This window comes from Labeo rohita, chromosome 10 (assembly GCF_022985175.1).
Source record: "Labeo rohita strain BAU-BD-2019 chromosome 10, IGBB_LRoh.1.0, whole genome shotgun sequence".
Taxonomy (NCBI): domain Eukaryota; kingdom Metazoa; phylum Chordata; class Actinopteri; order Cypriniformes; family Cyprinidae; genus Labeo; species Labeo rohita.
In genome coordinates, this window is record NC_066878.1 from 11,542,314 (window position 1) to 11,559,878 (window position 17,565).

At 37.3% G+C, this 17,565-nt stretch overlaps 2 protein-coding genes across 2 annotated transcripts; both read right to left on the reverse strand.

The window, feature by feature from the left end:
* Positions 1–918: 918 nt before the first annotated feature.
* On the reverse strand, positions 919–12,365 carry LOC127172293 (uncharacterized). Its single transcript, XM_051121541.1, has 10 exons — positions 12,141–12,365; positions 11,791–12,060; positions 11,512–11,639; positions 10,973–11,079; positions 10,800–10,868; positions 3,592–3,704; positions 3,284–3,514; positions 3,003–3,127; positions 1,151–1,257; positions 919–1,048 (listed from the first exon to the last, which is right to left on the reverse strand). The coding sequence occupies exons 1-10, from the start codon at positions 12,283–12,285 to the stop codon at positions 988–990; spliced, it is 1,356 nt and encodes a 451-aa protein (XP_050977498.1). The 5' UTR covers positions 12,286–12,365; the 3' UTR covers positions 919–987.
* A 1,638-nt stretch (positions 12,366–14,003) lies between these two features.
* Positions 14,004–15,699, reverse strand: LOC127172294 (hepatic lectin-like). The gene is made up of 5 exons (XM_051121542.1): positions 15,441–15,699; positions 15,009–15,362; positions 14,722–14,849; positions 14,378–14,469; positions 14,004–14,276 (listed from the first exon to the last, which is right to left on the reverse strand). Exons 1-5 carry the CDS (start codon positions 15,583–15,585, stop codon positions 14,120–14,122), a joined length of 876 nt encoding a protein of 291 aa, XP_050977499.1. The 5' UTR covers positions 15,586–15,699; the 3' UTR covers positions 14,004–14,119.
* Between the last annotated feature and the right edge of the window lie 1,866 nt (positions 15,700–17,565).

Here is a 17,565-nt window from a genome sequence, read left to right on the forward strand (position 1 = left end):
GGGACTGTATTGGACAGGTCATGAGCAGTGCCTGGTTTTCTCCACACATACCGCTTAGAATTAAGGCCACAAAGTTCTATCTTGGTCTCATCTGACCAGAGAATCTTATTTCTCACCATCTTGGAGTCCTTCAGGTGTTTTTTTAGCAAACTCCATGCGAGCTTTCATGTGTCTTGCACTGAGGAGAGGCTTCTGTCGGGCCACTCTGCCATAAGGCCCCAACTGGTGGAGAGCTGCAGTGATGGTTGAATTTCTACAACTTTCTCCTATCTCCCGACTGCATCTCTGGAGCTCAGCCACAGTGATCTTTGGGTTCTTCTTTACCTCTCTCACCAAGGCTCTTCTCCCCCAACAGCTCAGTTTGGCCGGACGGCCAGCTCTAGGAAGGGTTCTTGTCGTCCCAAACATCTTCCATTTAAGGATTATGGAGGCCACTGTGCTCTTAGGAATCTTAAGTGCAGCAGAAATTTTTTTGTAACCTTGGCCAGATCTGTGCCTTGCCACAATTCTGTCTCTGAGCTCTTCAGGCAGTTCCTTTGACCTCATGATTCTCATTTGCTCTGACATGCACTGTGAGCTGTAAGGTTTTATATAAACAGGTGTGTGGCTTTCCTAATCAAGTCCAATCAGTATAATCAAACACAGCGGGACTCAAATGAAGGTGTAGAACCATCTCAAGGATGATCAGAAGAAATGGACAGCACCTGAGTTAAATATATGAGTGTCACAGCAAAGGGTCTGAATACTTTGGACCATGTGATATTTCAGTTTTTCTTTTTTAATAAATCTGCAAAAATGTCAACAATTCTGTGTTTTTCTGTCAATATGGGGTACTGTGTGTACATTAATGGGGAAAAAATGAACTTAAATGATTTTAGCAAATGGCTGCAATATAACAAAGAGTGAAAAATTTAAGGGGGTCTGAATACTTTCCGTACCCACTGTACATCTCAAAACTAAACGACAAGGATAGTCATTCCACCCTGATTAATAAGACACAACACAATTCTCTTTTCTATCTCCATTGGGCTCTCCAGACTTCCAGAACCTAAAAATACAGATCAGCATTAGATGTTCAGTGCTGCTTTCTGATATGATACTGACTGTGAGAATTATTTACTACATAATAATTAGTTCAGTGATTTCTTACCCAGAGGTCATTGTGCTGCCATCAACCCATTTCCATGTTCCCTCTACATCAGTGTCAGTCAGATCAATCCAGGCTTCATAATTACCAACTGTTTTCATAATAAAATTCTGATAACAATAACAAAAATGTGCATCATAAGTTGATCTCATCTCAGATAGTATCTCTCTCTCATACACACACACACACACACACACGCACGCACGCACACACATACAGTCGAGGTCAAAAGTTTGCAAAATGTTAATTATGTTAACAAAATAAGAGGGATCATGCAAAATGAAAGTTATTTTTTATTTAATACTGACCTGAATAAGATATTTCTCATTAAAGACGTTTACATATAGTACACAAGAGAAAATAATAGTTCAGAAGTTTACATACTACACACTTGATTCTTAAAGGAGAAGTCCACTTCCAGAACAGCAATTTACAGATAATGTACTCACCCTCTTGTCATCCAAGATGTTCATGTCTTTCTTTCTTCAGCCATAAAGAAATAATGTTTTTTGAGGGAAACATTTCAGGATTTTTCTCCATATAATGGAATGCTTAAATACTTGTTCATCTCAAACGCTTGCCTCGTCTTGCTCTGCCTGAACTCTGTGTATTCTGGTTCAATACAGTTAGGGTATGTCGAAAAACTCGTAATTTCTCCCTCAACTTCAAAAATCATTTTAAAATCGTCCTACATCGCTGCATCGCTGCAACTTCTCCTTTAATGCTGTTTTGTTAGCTGAATGATCTACAGCTGTGGTTTTTTTTTTTTTTTTTTTTTTTTTTTTAGTGATAGTTGTTTTTCCTGAACAGTTAATCTGTCCACTGTTCTTTAGAAAAATCCCTCAGGTCCCCCAAATTATTTTGTTTTTCAGAATTTTTGAACCTTTTCCAACAGACTGTATGATTTTCAGCTCCATCTTTTCACACTGAGGACAACTGAGGGACTCACTGATGCAACTATTACAGAAGGTTCAAATGCTCACTGATGATTCAAAAGGAGACACAGTGCATTAAGAACTGAAAAATTTGAAGATCAGGGTAAATGTAACTTATTCTGTCTTCTGGGAAATATGTAGGTATCTTCTGTAGCTTCTGAAGAGCAGTATAAATGAAAAATATGATATTTAGGCAAAATAAGAAAACTGTAAACATATCTTTATTCTGTTCAAAAAATTTTCACACATTTTCTTAATGCATGTTTTTTCCTTTTGGAGCATCAGTGAGCATTTGAACTGTCTGTAATAGTTCCTTAGTTGTCCTCGGTGAGAAAAGATTGATCTCAAAATCACACAGTCATTGCTGGAAAGGGTTCAGATAAAAAAAAATATAAAATAAAAAATAATTTGTAGGCCCTGAAGGATTTTTCTGAAGAACAGCGGGCAGTTTAACTGTTCAGGACAAACAAAAAACTCTTGAACAATTATTACTAAAACAGACAAACAAACAAACAAACAAAACATGTATCATTTAGGTAACAATACAGTATTAAGAATCAAGCATATGTCAACTTTATAATGGGGTCATTTTTATAAATTCTCTTGTGGACTATATGTATTGTGGAATATATATATCTTACTCAGGTCAGTACTAAATAAAAAAAGGGTACTTTGTATGATCCCCTCTTATTTTGGTAAAATAATTAACATTTTGCAGATTCTGCAAGGTGTATGTTTCTTAACTTCTGACCTGCACTGTATGTAGGGTTTCCATTTTTTAATATAATTTATAAGCCTTTTATCTTATGGAGACCAAAAATGTCCCCATAAGAACAAAAAAAGTTGTGTATTACTATCCATGTGAGGAATTTTTGTCCCCACAACATCCTGGGACCAGACACACACACACACACACTCACTTGCTCATCTTCATTGTTGATGATCAGATCTGCTCCTCTCTCTGTACAGTATCTTCTGCTCTCAGTCCAGTTCTTCCACTCAGAGGAAATGTAGTAACAGCTAGAATGATAGTAAAACCATCCATCTGTAAACACAACCAGTTCAACTATTAGCTGTCGATCTCTGATGACACAATTTGAAATCATACAACCTGTTTTAAAAAGGTTGCATGCATAAAGACTACAGATATTATTCTTCAAATATTGAGCTTTTGTGTAATTTTAGTCTACTGCATGATTACCTGTTTTATATAAACACTTCAACAGTTCATTTTTCTCTTGTATTAACTTTTTGTTTAGTTGAACTAGGTCGGTATTATTGGTTAGTATCTGCATTTTTTCTTCTGTGTAATTTGTGTTGTTTGTGTGGATGTGGACACACAGCACTATGACTGCAGTCAGCAGAAGAACACACAGCAGCACCAAACACACTACAGCTGATCTGGAGCTTCTGATCTTCACTGAATCATTTCCTGAACACCACAGACATGATGTTAGATGACTGAGCATGTGCAAACTCTAAAGTTTTTATCCAAGAAATTGTGATTACCTGTTCGCTGTAGTGGTTGGTGTGTGTTTGTCTCTGTCCTGAAGTCAAGATCTCTCACACAATCTGTACTCTCATAGATAATCACCATCATCTCCACTCTCTCAGACTCAGTCCTGATCACATCGTCATAAACAGCATCAGACATGTGAGCTTTTATATTCCAGCAATAGTAATTATTGCTAATGTTAATTGTTTTTCTTCTGTATTTTTCTTGACATTGCCTAGTCTTCTCTGTTTTCAAGTATCATGCTCAACTAGAACGATATTGAAACACCAAGAGTGTGTGTTTAGCATGAGGTGCTAAAAGTTGGTTTAGTCGCTCACTGAGAGGTGTGAAGACCGCCCGTTTTTGTTGCACTCTTGTTTCTGACCAACCTAAAGACAAATCTTCTATTTTTCCATTTTATTGTTGGGTTTTTGTCTCCTTATTACAGAGATACAGTAAAGATGAGACAGGAAATGATGGAAGAGTAAAAGGAGTGGGACAGGGATTCTAATAGTGATTCTGGCAGTGTTGCCAACTTCTTTAAATGGAAAGTAGCTAAACCCTGCTTGAAAACTCGCTAAATGTTGCTAGATTACGCCATACGCTAAATAGCATATTCCTGATGTCAGTGCGTCCTTTTGTCTTGCCTCTCAGTGATCACATACTGCATTTTAATGCAGCCAGATTCTCAATTTTACTTTCTGTTGTCAGACAACGAAATGAATATGAAATACTGAAACGCAGCCCATTAAGACTACATAACCAGCTCTCGAAGATAATCTGCACTAAAATCCTGATCCTGATCCTTCATAATCACAACATTATCTAATGAAATCAAATAAACATACGATTAGGACAATGGCTGTGCTGTGATTTCAGCTATACCTGCAAGTAAAATAGAGTTACGGTTACAGCAACAGAATATCTATTTTAACTGAAAGTGCTGCTTCTCTCTGCTGCTTGCTGAAGAGGTCAGACGCAGAAAGAGGTGTGTGTGCGCCGGGAAAGCAAGACCTCACGTACGTTCGGGAGTACCAGAGAGTCTCAGAAACTAAATAAGGTTTGTCCAAGAAGTCCGAGAAGGGGGTCGGAAAAATTGCTAAATTTAGCAACAAAGTCACTAAGTTTCTAGTAAATTTGTATTATTAAGATCATTTCAAAATATTTTCACACACACATTTCTAAACAAAATTAAACAGATAGTCATTCCACCATTCAAATATTAATTTTTCTCTTGTATTAACCTTTTTTTTAGTTGAATTAGATTGGTATTATTGGTTAGTATCTGGTTTCTTTCTTCTGTGAGGTAAGTAATCTTGGTTAGCAGCTCATCTCTCACCTCTTTGAGGTTGTTAATCTTGGTTAGTAGCTGGTGTGCCTCTTGTGTGTAGTTTGTGTTGTTTGTATGGATGTGCACACACAGCACTATGACACAATCTGCGCTCTCATAGATAGCCACCATCATCTCAGACTCCTGATCACGTCATCATAAACAGCATCAGACATTTCTTCTCTATTAAAGGCCAGCAATATTAATTTGTGCTAATGCTAATCATTGTTTTCTTAACTCTGACCATTCCTCTCTGCTTTCAGTTCTCATTCAGGAATGGCATGAGGAGCTAAAAGCTCACATATGTCTATGGTCTCTTATTGAAAGGTCCACCCATTTTTCCTGTTCTTTATTTTTGACCAGCTCAAGCTATACAATACCAGTCTTTTTATTTCTAATTGATTTATGTGCTTTTGCTTTCTTACTGCAGTGAAGAGGCGAATGAGACAGGGATTCTGTTCCTCATGGTGTCACATACTACATAACAGCAGTTTTGTTGCACAGTCATAAAATTGCACGTCACTGCACTGAAGCTGAAGTTGCTATATGATTCTGTTTTTAACACCTATATTAGAACAACAAAATGAAACTGTTCTGAGGTTTGACACCATGTGACATCCAACTCTTTAGTGCAAAAAAAAACGTTTGTCAATTGTCTGTTTTTTTTTTAATGTGAATGCAGTTAAAGGTAGCATCTGTTAACTTAAGGCACACTGTCTGTGCCTCCTGTGTTGACAGTGTAGTGTCTGGACCAATCAGACATACATTAATTGTTACATTTAACAAATAGTCTTTAAACACAACAGGCCAGCTACATGCTGGAGCTCTGGAGACAACCCCCCCAAAGCAACTAACACCCCAAAAGGGCTCAGTTGCCAGGACAACGATCTGATATCACAGGTTTTATGGCCTCAAGGAATGCAAACGGAGCACACTACATTTCTCTATAGGAAAGACACAATGCCTATAGAAATGGACTTTTTCCTACTCATTCACAGACAAACCTTTCTTTGACCTTCCTATCACACATAGCCCAGGTCATTGTGTACAGTATTACTGCATTGTATTTTAATTTTGTCTGTTGTATTTGTATTTGTCTTTCTACTGTTTTATGCATGTATTATGATAGATGACTAGTAGTATAACCCACCTATGTCATGCTTGGACTCTTTGAGTTCGTATTTTAATGATCTAAAAGATGGTGTAAATTAGATGTTGATACCTTTGCAACATGTTAGTGTTTTAAGAAACCTTAGTAGTTTTTGCATCAACACCCAATCGAATTACAATTACATACAAAATACCATGCTCACAGACAAAGAGTCCGTAACTTTCCCTCCAAAGGTGAAAGTTACCATTGGTTCATGGACCTCCTGGAGGCACAGCCTCCAGAGAGTTTAAAGGCATCGACCCCTCTCTCTTCTCTCTCCTTCACTTTCTCCCTCGTCTGCAACATCTTCCGATTGCTGCCCGTGTGGAGGAACCCACGGGGAGCCTGAGCCGGCACAGGGCGTGCCCGGCGGGCCCGACAGGCCCGACAGGCCCAACATACAGAGCTGTGGCTCTCGACCACAAAGAGCCAGACAGTTCCACTCAACCCTGGAATTCATCTTCATGACTCGCCTCAGCCAGTCAGTGGTTCTTGGAGAACCTAAGAAGATGAGCTAGAACTCTTCAGGACTTCCCTAAGCGTGCGCCAGGCCTTGCGGCCTTGTCTTTCCATTCCCCAAAGATCACAGGACTTCAGCTGAGTCCCTCTCAGCTCTTGGTTCTTCTTCACTTTCACATGGGAAGAAACTCCCAGTTACCATCAAGTCAGGACATCTTTGGAATTCATCACTCTTCAGACCCGGAAGAACATGATTGCAATTCCAAAACCACCACTGCTCCAAACCATCAAGACCTTCACCAGAGACTGCATTTGGACACTTGTTCAACGACCAAGGCAATGCAAGTATCGTACATTTAACTAAACAAACAGAGGTTTAGTATAAGCTGTAGACAGCACTGATGGTTTCACAGCAGGTGGTTAACTGACTCTTTTCATAGCTTCATTTCCTTGTCTCTCTCTAACTGCTTCTCACTGACCATTCCCCCATGTATGAGTGATTTCATGTTTGTTTGTTTAGATTAGTTATGTGTTAGTCCTTCGTTAATAAACTATTGTGCACAAATTACATGAGTTTTGATTCTGATTCTGCCTTGCAAATTAATGTCCCTTTACGATTCCGATTCGAGCTACATGCTCTAATGCAACGGTACTTTAAGAAAGTTATTTTCTGTGGCCAAGAAAATATAATTTCTTAAAGTTGATATAAAGATTATACTGAATGTTCGCTGGGCGAACAGATTAGTTGATGGAAAATTGATTCTGCTACAGTTACTACTGGCAGCTGATATAAATAATTGTAGTTAATCCTAATTAATTGTAATTATTTATATACATTTCCCTTTGAGCTAAATTCGCTACAACAGCTTCAATGCTGCAGATTATTTGAACAGGTCATTGGATGTTAAGTTCACTTTTACATGTTGTTTGAACATTAAAGGTGCAGTGTGTAATATTTAGGAGAATTTATTGGCAGAAATGCAATATAACATACAAAACTATGTTTTCAGAGGTGTGTAAAGACCTTACATAATAAGCCGTTATGATTTTGTAACCTTAGAACGAGCAATTTATATCTACATACACCGCGGGTTCCCTTTACATGGAAGTTGCCATTTAGTGCCGCCATGTTTCTATAGTAGCCCTAAACGGACAAACTTCTATAGAGCGTGTTTCGTCAGTACGTTGTTCTACTTCTTCGTTGGTGTTTTAAGAGGCCGCTCGTGTCGTCACCACGTTGAAATGTTGAAACGATGTTGAACCGGCATCGTGATCCCATCGCACCCCCTCCTGCCTTTCCCCTCCCGCAAGCCAGCGCATCCCAATGCCGTGTTCGGAAAGAAAGTTGTGTTTTAAAGGCAATAAACATTAGATGGAAAAATATATATATTTCATTACTTTCTCTCACAGTTATATCGTTAAGTAATTATACTGTATATAAATTGCGGGCATCAGGGGGCCACTAGTAATGTGCATGGCATTGAAACTGATTTCGTATGCACGATCGCATTTCACTTTTCATCATGATGTTTCACTGTAGACTTCGTCTGATGCCAATTTGGTAGACGTCGCCCAACCCTACTAACTGTCATACAAAAAATCTAACTAAAGTCAGCGAATAAACCTGAGACAATGATCAATGAGTAACAATAATATTCGCAATAACATATTGGTTTACTGAATAATTAGGTAAATATATTTCTTTGACTTACCTTTGTACAGAAACCTCATCGCTTGATTAGCTACAGTCAGGTGTAACAGGCGACGACATTTTTGTCCTGTGTCAGCTTCCGTAGCTTCTGTATGCGTTTTGAAAGAGCGGGGTGAGCAGGGGACTTAGCCGTTGGTTGAAATTCGAATCCTCACCGCTAGATGCCGCTAAAAATTACACACTGCACCTTTAATGTGTGTTGGCAGTGTATGTACAAATCTACCCTATAATGATAAAAATCCATGCAGTGGTTTTTAATTAATCTATAAAAATAATATTCCCTTTTTCAAATCGAGCCATTCTCAGATGCCTGTCGTTGTGGCGTCACACCAACAGAGGCCGCTCCCACGGTAGTTGATTGACATGAGCGTCTTACCTGAGATCAGCTGTAACAGTCCAACCTCCATGTTTTGATGCCGGAGCAGGGATGTAAGTTAGACCAGAATTGAGCGATTGAGGTGTTGTGTTGCTGGATGTAATAATGAATGTAGTGGTCGTCATTTACTCCCGACATCTGAGCTGCTGAAGATGCAGTAGATTACGTTTGTTTGTGAAGGGAATGTGTCTCCCGATCTACATAAATGCGTCTATGTTCGCACAAATCATTCGTGATCCAGCTTCACCTACAGCAGAAGTGAGTTTGTTTTTTGTTTTTTTCTGCAATCACCTTTCCTAATAACGTGCTAGTTAGCAAGTTTCACGGCTAAACGTGCTTAATGTGGTTAAAGTAAACAATCTCTCAGAGCAGCAGAGAGTAGAGAGGGGCGGGGCAAGCAGAACTCATTTGCATTTAAAGGAACAATCCCTCAGAATGGGATGATTTTTGCAGTGCTCATTTTGACAAGGTAAAAAGGGTGTTGTTTTACACAACCGTTGAGAATTTAACCAAAGTATATTATAGACTTTTCATTAAGACCCTAAAGAATCATATCAACTTATGGAAAATGGGCATCCGATGACCCCTTTAATATTTTTGGAATAAATTATGACTGCTGTATCTGCCTGTTATATCTTGTGTTTTATTGACAAATGGTAGGTTTAGGGGCAGGGGTTGGGTTACGTGCTCGTAAATGTGTAAATGTGTAATGTAATGTAAATAAAACTGTTGTGACTATTTACACTGAAAAATCACACCCCAACATATATGCAAAAATGGCAATATTATTACCTAATATATATTTTAATTATGACGATAAAATTCCCAGTGCCTTTTGCATCAGCATTTTGACACCAAGGGTTTCTTATTTAAAGCAATGAAGGACCCTGCACGTCGAAAAATTATGCTAAAGGGCAGAAATTTTCTTACTATAGGGATGGTCTGTATTACTTACTGTTGGAGAAAGCATAACGGCTAACTTGAATCATGTGTTCCTTTATAACCACTCACACTGCAATACTTATTGGCCATTTATGGATACCATAGGAATGAATGAGAAGTGCCATAAACTAAATCCCACCTGTCGCCAAAAGTCAGTGACGTTTCTTATAAAATGGCATTTTTTTGTGGTAAACTCTAAAAAGAATTCAATCCAGTAGTATTGTTTAGTGTAAAACATGTTGAAGATTAGCAGATAGGCTGTCGATTCATTAAATGATAATCAATTTCCTCTAAAAAGCTGTTTATTCAGCGTAGTGAAGCCTCTCTTCCATTGACATCCATTCAAAGAAAACGGCCTCTGGTCTCCTTTCCCACGTACTGCCAGACCGGAAGCGTTAGCTTTAGCTGTTACTCTTTTTCAGCTAATGGTTGCAGGCTTGCCATCTAGTGGCTTTGCTAAAGGGGTATCCTATGCGTCAAAAAGTGACACCGAAGGGTCTTGACCAAGCGCCAATATGTGACGAGTTGGGAGAATGTGTTGCGAGCTAAAGTGTGAATCTCAAAAGTGATATTTGTGTCACTTTAACTCTATATAGAGAGCATGTATCTGGGCAGCTGACATATAACATGTTTATAAACTTATTTTTATCAACAAAAATTTTACTTTAAAACATGAAAGTAAAAGAAATTGAGTATTTCATGTTCTGTTGACATAAAAAAATCCCCTTTTTTTTTTTTATTACCTTCATATTATTATTAGTGCTGTTAATTAATGGAAAACAAAACAAAAAATTTTATATAGAATTTTAAAATATTGAAATAATTTTACATCGAATACATAATTTAATGTAGAAACAACAAAGACGGTATATTTTAAATATTTGTTTAATGTCTTCTCTTTACTAAGTACTATGAGGGCCAGTATCACCGCTACCAATACTGCTACTGATGCCTCTATTAAATAAAAATTCTAAATTCTAAATTCTAAAGTTTCTAAAGATGAAATGAGTATAGTCATTATACATTACAGTATAACTGAAAATCATCATCTTTAACACTTAATAGGTTTTAGAAATGCCATCACTAATGGCATGTATGTGTCTTTATTTCATGAAAGATTTCCACTATTTATAAGAGTAATAATCTATTGAATATTTGAGGCTAGTACATTCTTACTTCTGGTAGTCTTCTTGTCATTTCAAAGATTCACAGATCCATTTAAAATCATGACTCCACCCTGATGAATAAACATACCAGCCTGATGAAAAAGACACAACACGGTTTTCTGCTCTTCCTCCATTTGGCGCTCCAGACACCCAGAAACTGAAACAACAGATCAACATTAGATGTTCAGTGCTGTTTCCGGTGTGATATGATACTGACTGTGAGAATTATTTATAAAATAATTCAATTCAGCGATTTCTCACCCAGAGGTCAGTGTGCTGCCATCAACCCATTTCCATGTGCCCTCAACATCACTGCCCGTCAGACCAATCCAGACTCCCAAATTACCAGACTTGTTCATAACAAAATTCTGACAGGATGAAACAATAACACATTTGTCCCGTAACAGTTAAGATGATTTCTCTCTCTCTCTCTCTCTCTCTCTATCTCTCTCTTTCTCTCTTCTCTATCTCTCTCTCTCTCTCTCTCTCTCTCACACACACACACACACACACACACACGTTGGGTTTCCATCGTTTAATACAGGGGTGCCCTGTTCCTTGAGATCGACCTTCCTGCAGAGTTTAGTTCCAACCCTAATCAAACACACCTGTCTGTAATTTTCAAGTGCTCGTTCAGATCCTAATTAGCTGGTTAAGATGTGTTTGGTCAGGGTTGGAGCTGAACTTTGCAGGAAAGTCCAAAAGAAAAATGTCCTTTGTGTATTACTGTCCTTGTGAAGAAATTGTGTCCCCACAATGTAATGAAAACCAGAAAACCAGAACCAGACACACACACTCACTTGTTCCTCTCTGTTGTTTACGATGATCAGATCTGCTCCTTTTTCTGTACAGTATCTTCTACTCTCAGTCCAGCTCTTCTTCTCAGAGGAAATGTAGTAACAGCTGGATTGATAGTAAATCCATTTATCTGTAAACACAACCAGTTCAGCTATTAGCTGTTGATCACTAATGTCACAAAATTTGAAATTACACAACCTGTTACAAGGTTATATGCATAAACATTCAGTTATTTATCAAATATTACATTTTTGTGTAATATTAGTATAGTTCATGATTACCCATTTCATATAAACACTTCAGTTCATTTTTCTCTTGTAAGAACTTTTTGGTTAGTTGAATTAGGTTGGTATTATTGGTCAGTAGCTGGTCTCTCTCTTCTGTGAGGTTGTTAATCTTGGTTAGCAGCTGGTCTCTCTCTCCTGTGTAGTTTGTGTTGTTTATATGGATGTGGACACACTGCACTATGACTGCAGTCAGCAGAAGAACACACAGCAGCACCAAACACACTACAGCTGATCTGGAGCTTCTGATCTTCACACAATCACTTTCTGAACACCACAGATATGATGTTAAATGACTGAACATGTACAAACCGCAACATTTTAAGCAAAGAAATGAATGTTATTACCTGTTTGCTGTAGTGGTTGGTGTGTGTTTGTCTCTGTCCTGAAGTTATGATCTCTCACACAATCTGCACTCTCATAGATAACCACCATCATCTCCACTCTCTCAGACTCAGTTGTGATCACATCGTCATAAATAGCATCAGACATTTCTGCTCTTTTAAAGGCCAGCAATATTAATTTGTGCTAATGCTGATCATTGTTCTCCTCACACTGACTGTTCTTCTCTGCTTTCAGTTCTCAGTCAGGTTTAGCATGAGGCACTAAAAGCTCATATACATGTGGTCTCAACTAAAAGGTGTGAAGGCCGCCCATTTTTCCGATTCTCTTTATTTTGACCAACTTAAGCTATACACGTCACTGCACTGAAGCTGAAGCTGCTATTTTATTCTATTTTTAACACCTATATTAGAACAACAGTATGAAACTGCTCTGAGGTTTGACACCATGTGACATCCAACTTTTTAGATCAAAAAAAAAAAAATTGTCGATTGTCTGTTCTCGCGAGAAGAGTGACGTTCCTCTGTGCTTCCGCATCACTTCTCACAGGAACTTCAGATGATTTTTAAATGTTACATGCAGCTGAAGGTACCAGCTTTTAACTGAAGACACGCTATTTGCGATTCCTGTGTTGACAGCTTTAATGCGGCAGACCATTTAAACATCATACATACACAAATAAAATTACAGTTTTTGCTCTGAACAAACCAAAATGAAAAACAGGTTGCAGGTTCAGTCTGTGGTGACTGAGTCTAATGAAATATCATTAACATGGACAACCAGCCCAATGACTCATGTATAGCAACATATACTAATGTTGAATGTTTTCCTGAGTTGTTTCCTGTCCATGTTGGTGGTTTGCTGATTCTATTTAAAACAGTAAACATGAAACTGATGTGAAGTCAAAGTGTGAATCTCAAAGTGACACTCGTGCCACTTTAACAGTATATAGAGAGTATGCATCTGTGCAGCTGACACATCATATTTATAAACTTATTTTTATCAACAAAGATTTTACTGAAAAAACATGAATGTGTAAGAAAAAATGTGTATTTATGTATATATTTCTGTATATATATGTTCTGTTGGCCATTTTTAAAATTTTTTAACATTTTTAATCACCTTTATATTATTATTATAAGTGCTATCAACTCATTAAAAAAAAAAAAAAAAACTAATTGCACATATTTTCTTTAATCAATCACAATTAACCACACCTATGCATTTTTGTTATAATTTTATATTGTAATAATTTCATTTTAAAATTTTATTTATTTATTTATTTTTTGAATGTCGTCGTACTATGAAGTCACCACTACCAATAATGCTACATTACAGAATAACTGAAAACTAAAACAACCTATGGAAATCTGTTGAAATTTGTTTTGTACTCTTTTAATACACTGATAACCACCAAAAGCAAGTGGTGAGGAGAAAGTCACATGACAAACCAAAACTCATCACAAGCAGCTTTCAAATACTAACATACATAGTAGGTGCACATGTCATTTACACAAACACTAAACATGGTAACACATGTGAAGTTAAATTAATGCAATAAACATTATTTAACAATATTAGAATAGTAACATCAAATCTAATATACACAACTGATGAGAAAAAACTAAGAAGACATAGCTATTTCAACAAAAAAAAAAAAAAACATGAAATGTGAAATGTAGCACAGGGAACTCTCTTAATGTCTATTTACGGTTATTCATTGCAAATGAAATGTTTTCCCCACTTCCAAAAAGAGTATACTACCGTAAAATTACATGTTGTAATTTCGATGTAATTTACAAATGTCCAATACAGTTTTTCACCGTATATAGTAGGGGACCTTACCGTTAACCAATAAATATGTTTTTACTGCAGCATTTTTACAGTCTTTCAACATTAAAATCACAGTCTTTTTTTTACAGTGTACGTATATATCTTTCTGAATGTTTATGTTCAGAATAAATTCGTATCATATTTATTAAAATCATTTCAAAATTTTCTTTTCACAGATCCATTTTGAAACATAATAACACGGATAGTCTTTCCAACCTGATAAATAAGCATTCCGGCTTGATGAATAAGACAGAACACACTTCTCTCTTCCATTTCCATTTGGCTCTCCAGACGCCCAGAAGCTGAAACTACAGATCAGCATTAGACGTTTAGTGCCACTTTGTGATATGATACTGATTGTGAGAATCATTTATTACATAATAATCATTAATAAACAGTGATTTCTCACCCAGGGGTCAGTGTGCTGCCATCAACCCATTCCCATTTGCCTTCCACAGCAGTCAGACCAATCCAGACTTCAGAAATGTCCTTAAAAAAATTCTGACAGGATGAAAAAATTATATATTTGTATCATAACAGTTAAGATGATGTCTTCTGACATAGTATCTGATCTCTCTCTCTCTCTCTCCCACACACACACACAAACATATGTTAAGCTTCCATTATTTAATATGATTTGTAAGCTGTTTTCCTCATGGGAAACAAAAAAAAAATGTTTATCATTATCCTTGTGAGGAAATTTTGTCCCCACAACGTAGTGAATACCAGGACCAGATATATACACATACTCACTTGTTCCTGTCTGTTGTTTATGATGATCAGATCTGCTTCTCTCTCTGTACAGTATCTTCTGCTCTCAGTCCAGCTCTTCTTCTCAGAAGAAATGTAGTAATAGCTGGATTGATAGTGGGTCCATCCACCTGTAAACACAACCAGTTCAGCTATTAGCTGTTGATCACTAATGACACAAAATTAGAAATTACACATAACCTGTTTTTAAAGGTTGTATGCATAAATATTACAAAAGTTAGTTATCAAATATTGTGCTTTTGTGTAATTTTAGTGTTGTTCATGATTACCTGTTTTATTTAAACACTTCAACAGTTCGTTTTTTCTTATTAACTTTTTGTTTTGTTGAATTAGGTTGGTATTATTGGTTAGTATCTGGTTTCTCTCTTCTGTAAGGTCATTAAGGTTGGTTAGTAGCTGATCTTTTTCTTTCGTCAGGTTGTTAATCTTGGTTAGTATCTGGTTTCTCTCTTCTGTGAGGTTGGTGATCATGGTTAGTAGCTGGTGTGTCTCTTCTGTGTAATTTGAATTGTTCGTATAGATGTGGACACACAGCACTATGACTGCAGTCAGCAGAAGAACACACAGCAGCACCAAACACACTACAGCTGCACTGGAGCTTTTGTTCTTCACACCATCACTTCCTGAACACCACAGATATGATGTTAAATGACTGAACATGTACAAACTGATGTTTTTATCCATGAAATTAATGTTATTACCTGTTCGCTGTAGTGGTTGGTGTGTGTTTGTCTCTGTCCTGAAGTCATGATCTCTCACACAATGTGCACTCTCATAGATAGCCACCATCATCTCCAGTCTCTCAGACTCAGTTCTGATCACATTGCCATAAACAGCATCAGACATTTCTGAGTTTATAGTCCAGCAATAGTAATTAGTGCTAATATTAATTATTGTTCTTGTGTAATTTTTCCTGTTCTGCGCTGCTTTCAACTATTATGCTCAACTAAAATGATAGTAAAACACCATGAGCGTGGAAATAGCATAAGGCGCTAATAGCTGGTTTAGTCTCTCACTGAGAGGTGTGAAGACCGCCCATTTTTGTTGCACTCTCTTTTCTGACCAGCCCAAAGACAAATCTTCTATTTTTCCATTTTATTGTTGGGGTTTTGAGTCCTTACTACAGAGATACAGTGAAGATGGGACAGGAAATGATTGGAGAGAAAAGGGAGTCGGTCAGGGATTCTGATCCTCATAGTGCCACATACTAAATACAGCATTACGCATATATTAGCATTAGCACATACATTCACTGTGCAGAAGCTGCTATTTAATTATTTTTTTTAACACCTACTGCATTAGAGTGACATTAAACTGATGTGAGTCAAAGTGTGACACCATTTGACATCCAACTCTTTAGCGCAAAACATGTATTTTTTTAAGCTTAGCATATTTTGAACATCCAAAAACAGTTTCACCAGTGATTTTGTGTTAGTTAACATTGCATCTACTTACAGACTAGTTTACAACGTGTATATTTACTTAACAGTTCATGTGTGCATTTACACGCATGTGTCAGGAAATGCCCATTTGCGGAAACTCTTTTCACACTTAGCTGATCTCACTGTTCTGACGCTGGCTGCCATTTCAGTTTTGTGTTTTATCCAGATTCAGAGACAACAGAGTTTGAAATTGATATCAGATTTATTAAATTCAATCAAAAATATATTTATTTATCAATTTAAACATGGATGCAGTGACTATGTGTTGTATTTGTAGGGCAGATTTGTATATAAATGTAAAACATTTCCCTTTAAACATTCAAAGAGTGCATACTAGTACCTTTTAAGAACCCTTTTAAGGTACTAAGATATATTTTTTCTCTGTTAGTGTATGAAAGATCGAGTCAGGACAGTACAACTTTCAGCTGGATGTATTGCTTAGTTTGCCCAGTGTTTTTGCGTGGAGCGGGATGTGGCGGTGTCCAGTTCCTGGCACGAGTCCCAGGAACGGATAGAGAAAAGCACTGGCTGGCATATGTGAGGTGTTTGGCACCAGGCCACACAGAATCGAGCATGTGAGTACTAGCACCTCGGACTCTGACCCATTCAGAAGCAGACAGGAAAGTGACGAGTCTGTGAAAAGCGCTGGAGCAGGTGTCCTCTGACGGAGCGCTCCACAGCAATGTCATTTGTTTCTACACGGCCTCCGCAGTCAAAGAGACAAGGTGCCCCTCGTGTCCTTCACTAACTCTGTTTTAATTGCCTGGGAAGTTGAATGCAGAGGATAAACACAGAAGCTTATCTGCGAGGACAGAACACAGGAAAGTCAGACAAGTCCGACTTTCTTTTTGCCCCCTGAAAGTGTAAAATATTTCACATGTCTTTGAGACAAAAAGCACAGGACAGTTACTTATAGCATTTTACAGGAATAGTTTATCTTCCTGTCTCTCCTATTCTCCTCCGTGACATCACGGGTGATAGATTTCCTGCGCTCTGGTTTCCGGGAGCATTATTAACCTAAAAATATGTTCTCTTCATCATGACTTATTAAATTCAATTTATTCTCTTTTGATGTGGGTTAAGCTTGTAATCAAGGCTTACCTCAGTCATCTTGTTTCCTTGATTAAATTTGTATGGTAGTATAAATTATGCAATCTCATGCATAATGCAGCATTTAAATGCATGTTTTTTAATTTTCTTTTGATCAGCCTTTAAAAAAAACAAAGTTTCTAACTTTGTAACCCAGCATTTGTTTCTTTATTTTGCGTGTGTACACAGGCTCCTTCCCAGGACAAATTACAAAAAGTAATTTCACATTACATTAATTATTGATTGATTTTAACAGTTTTTATTCATCAACTAATCCGATGTTCATTTATGTCAA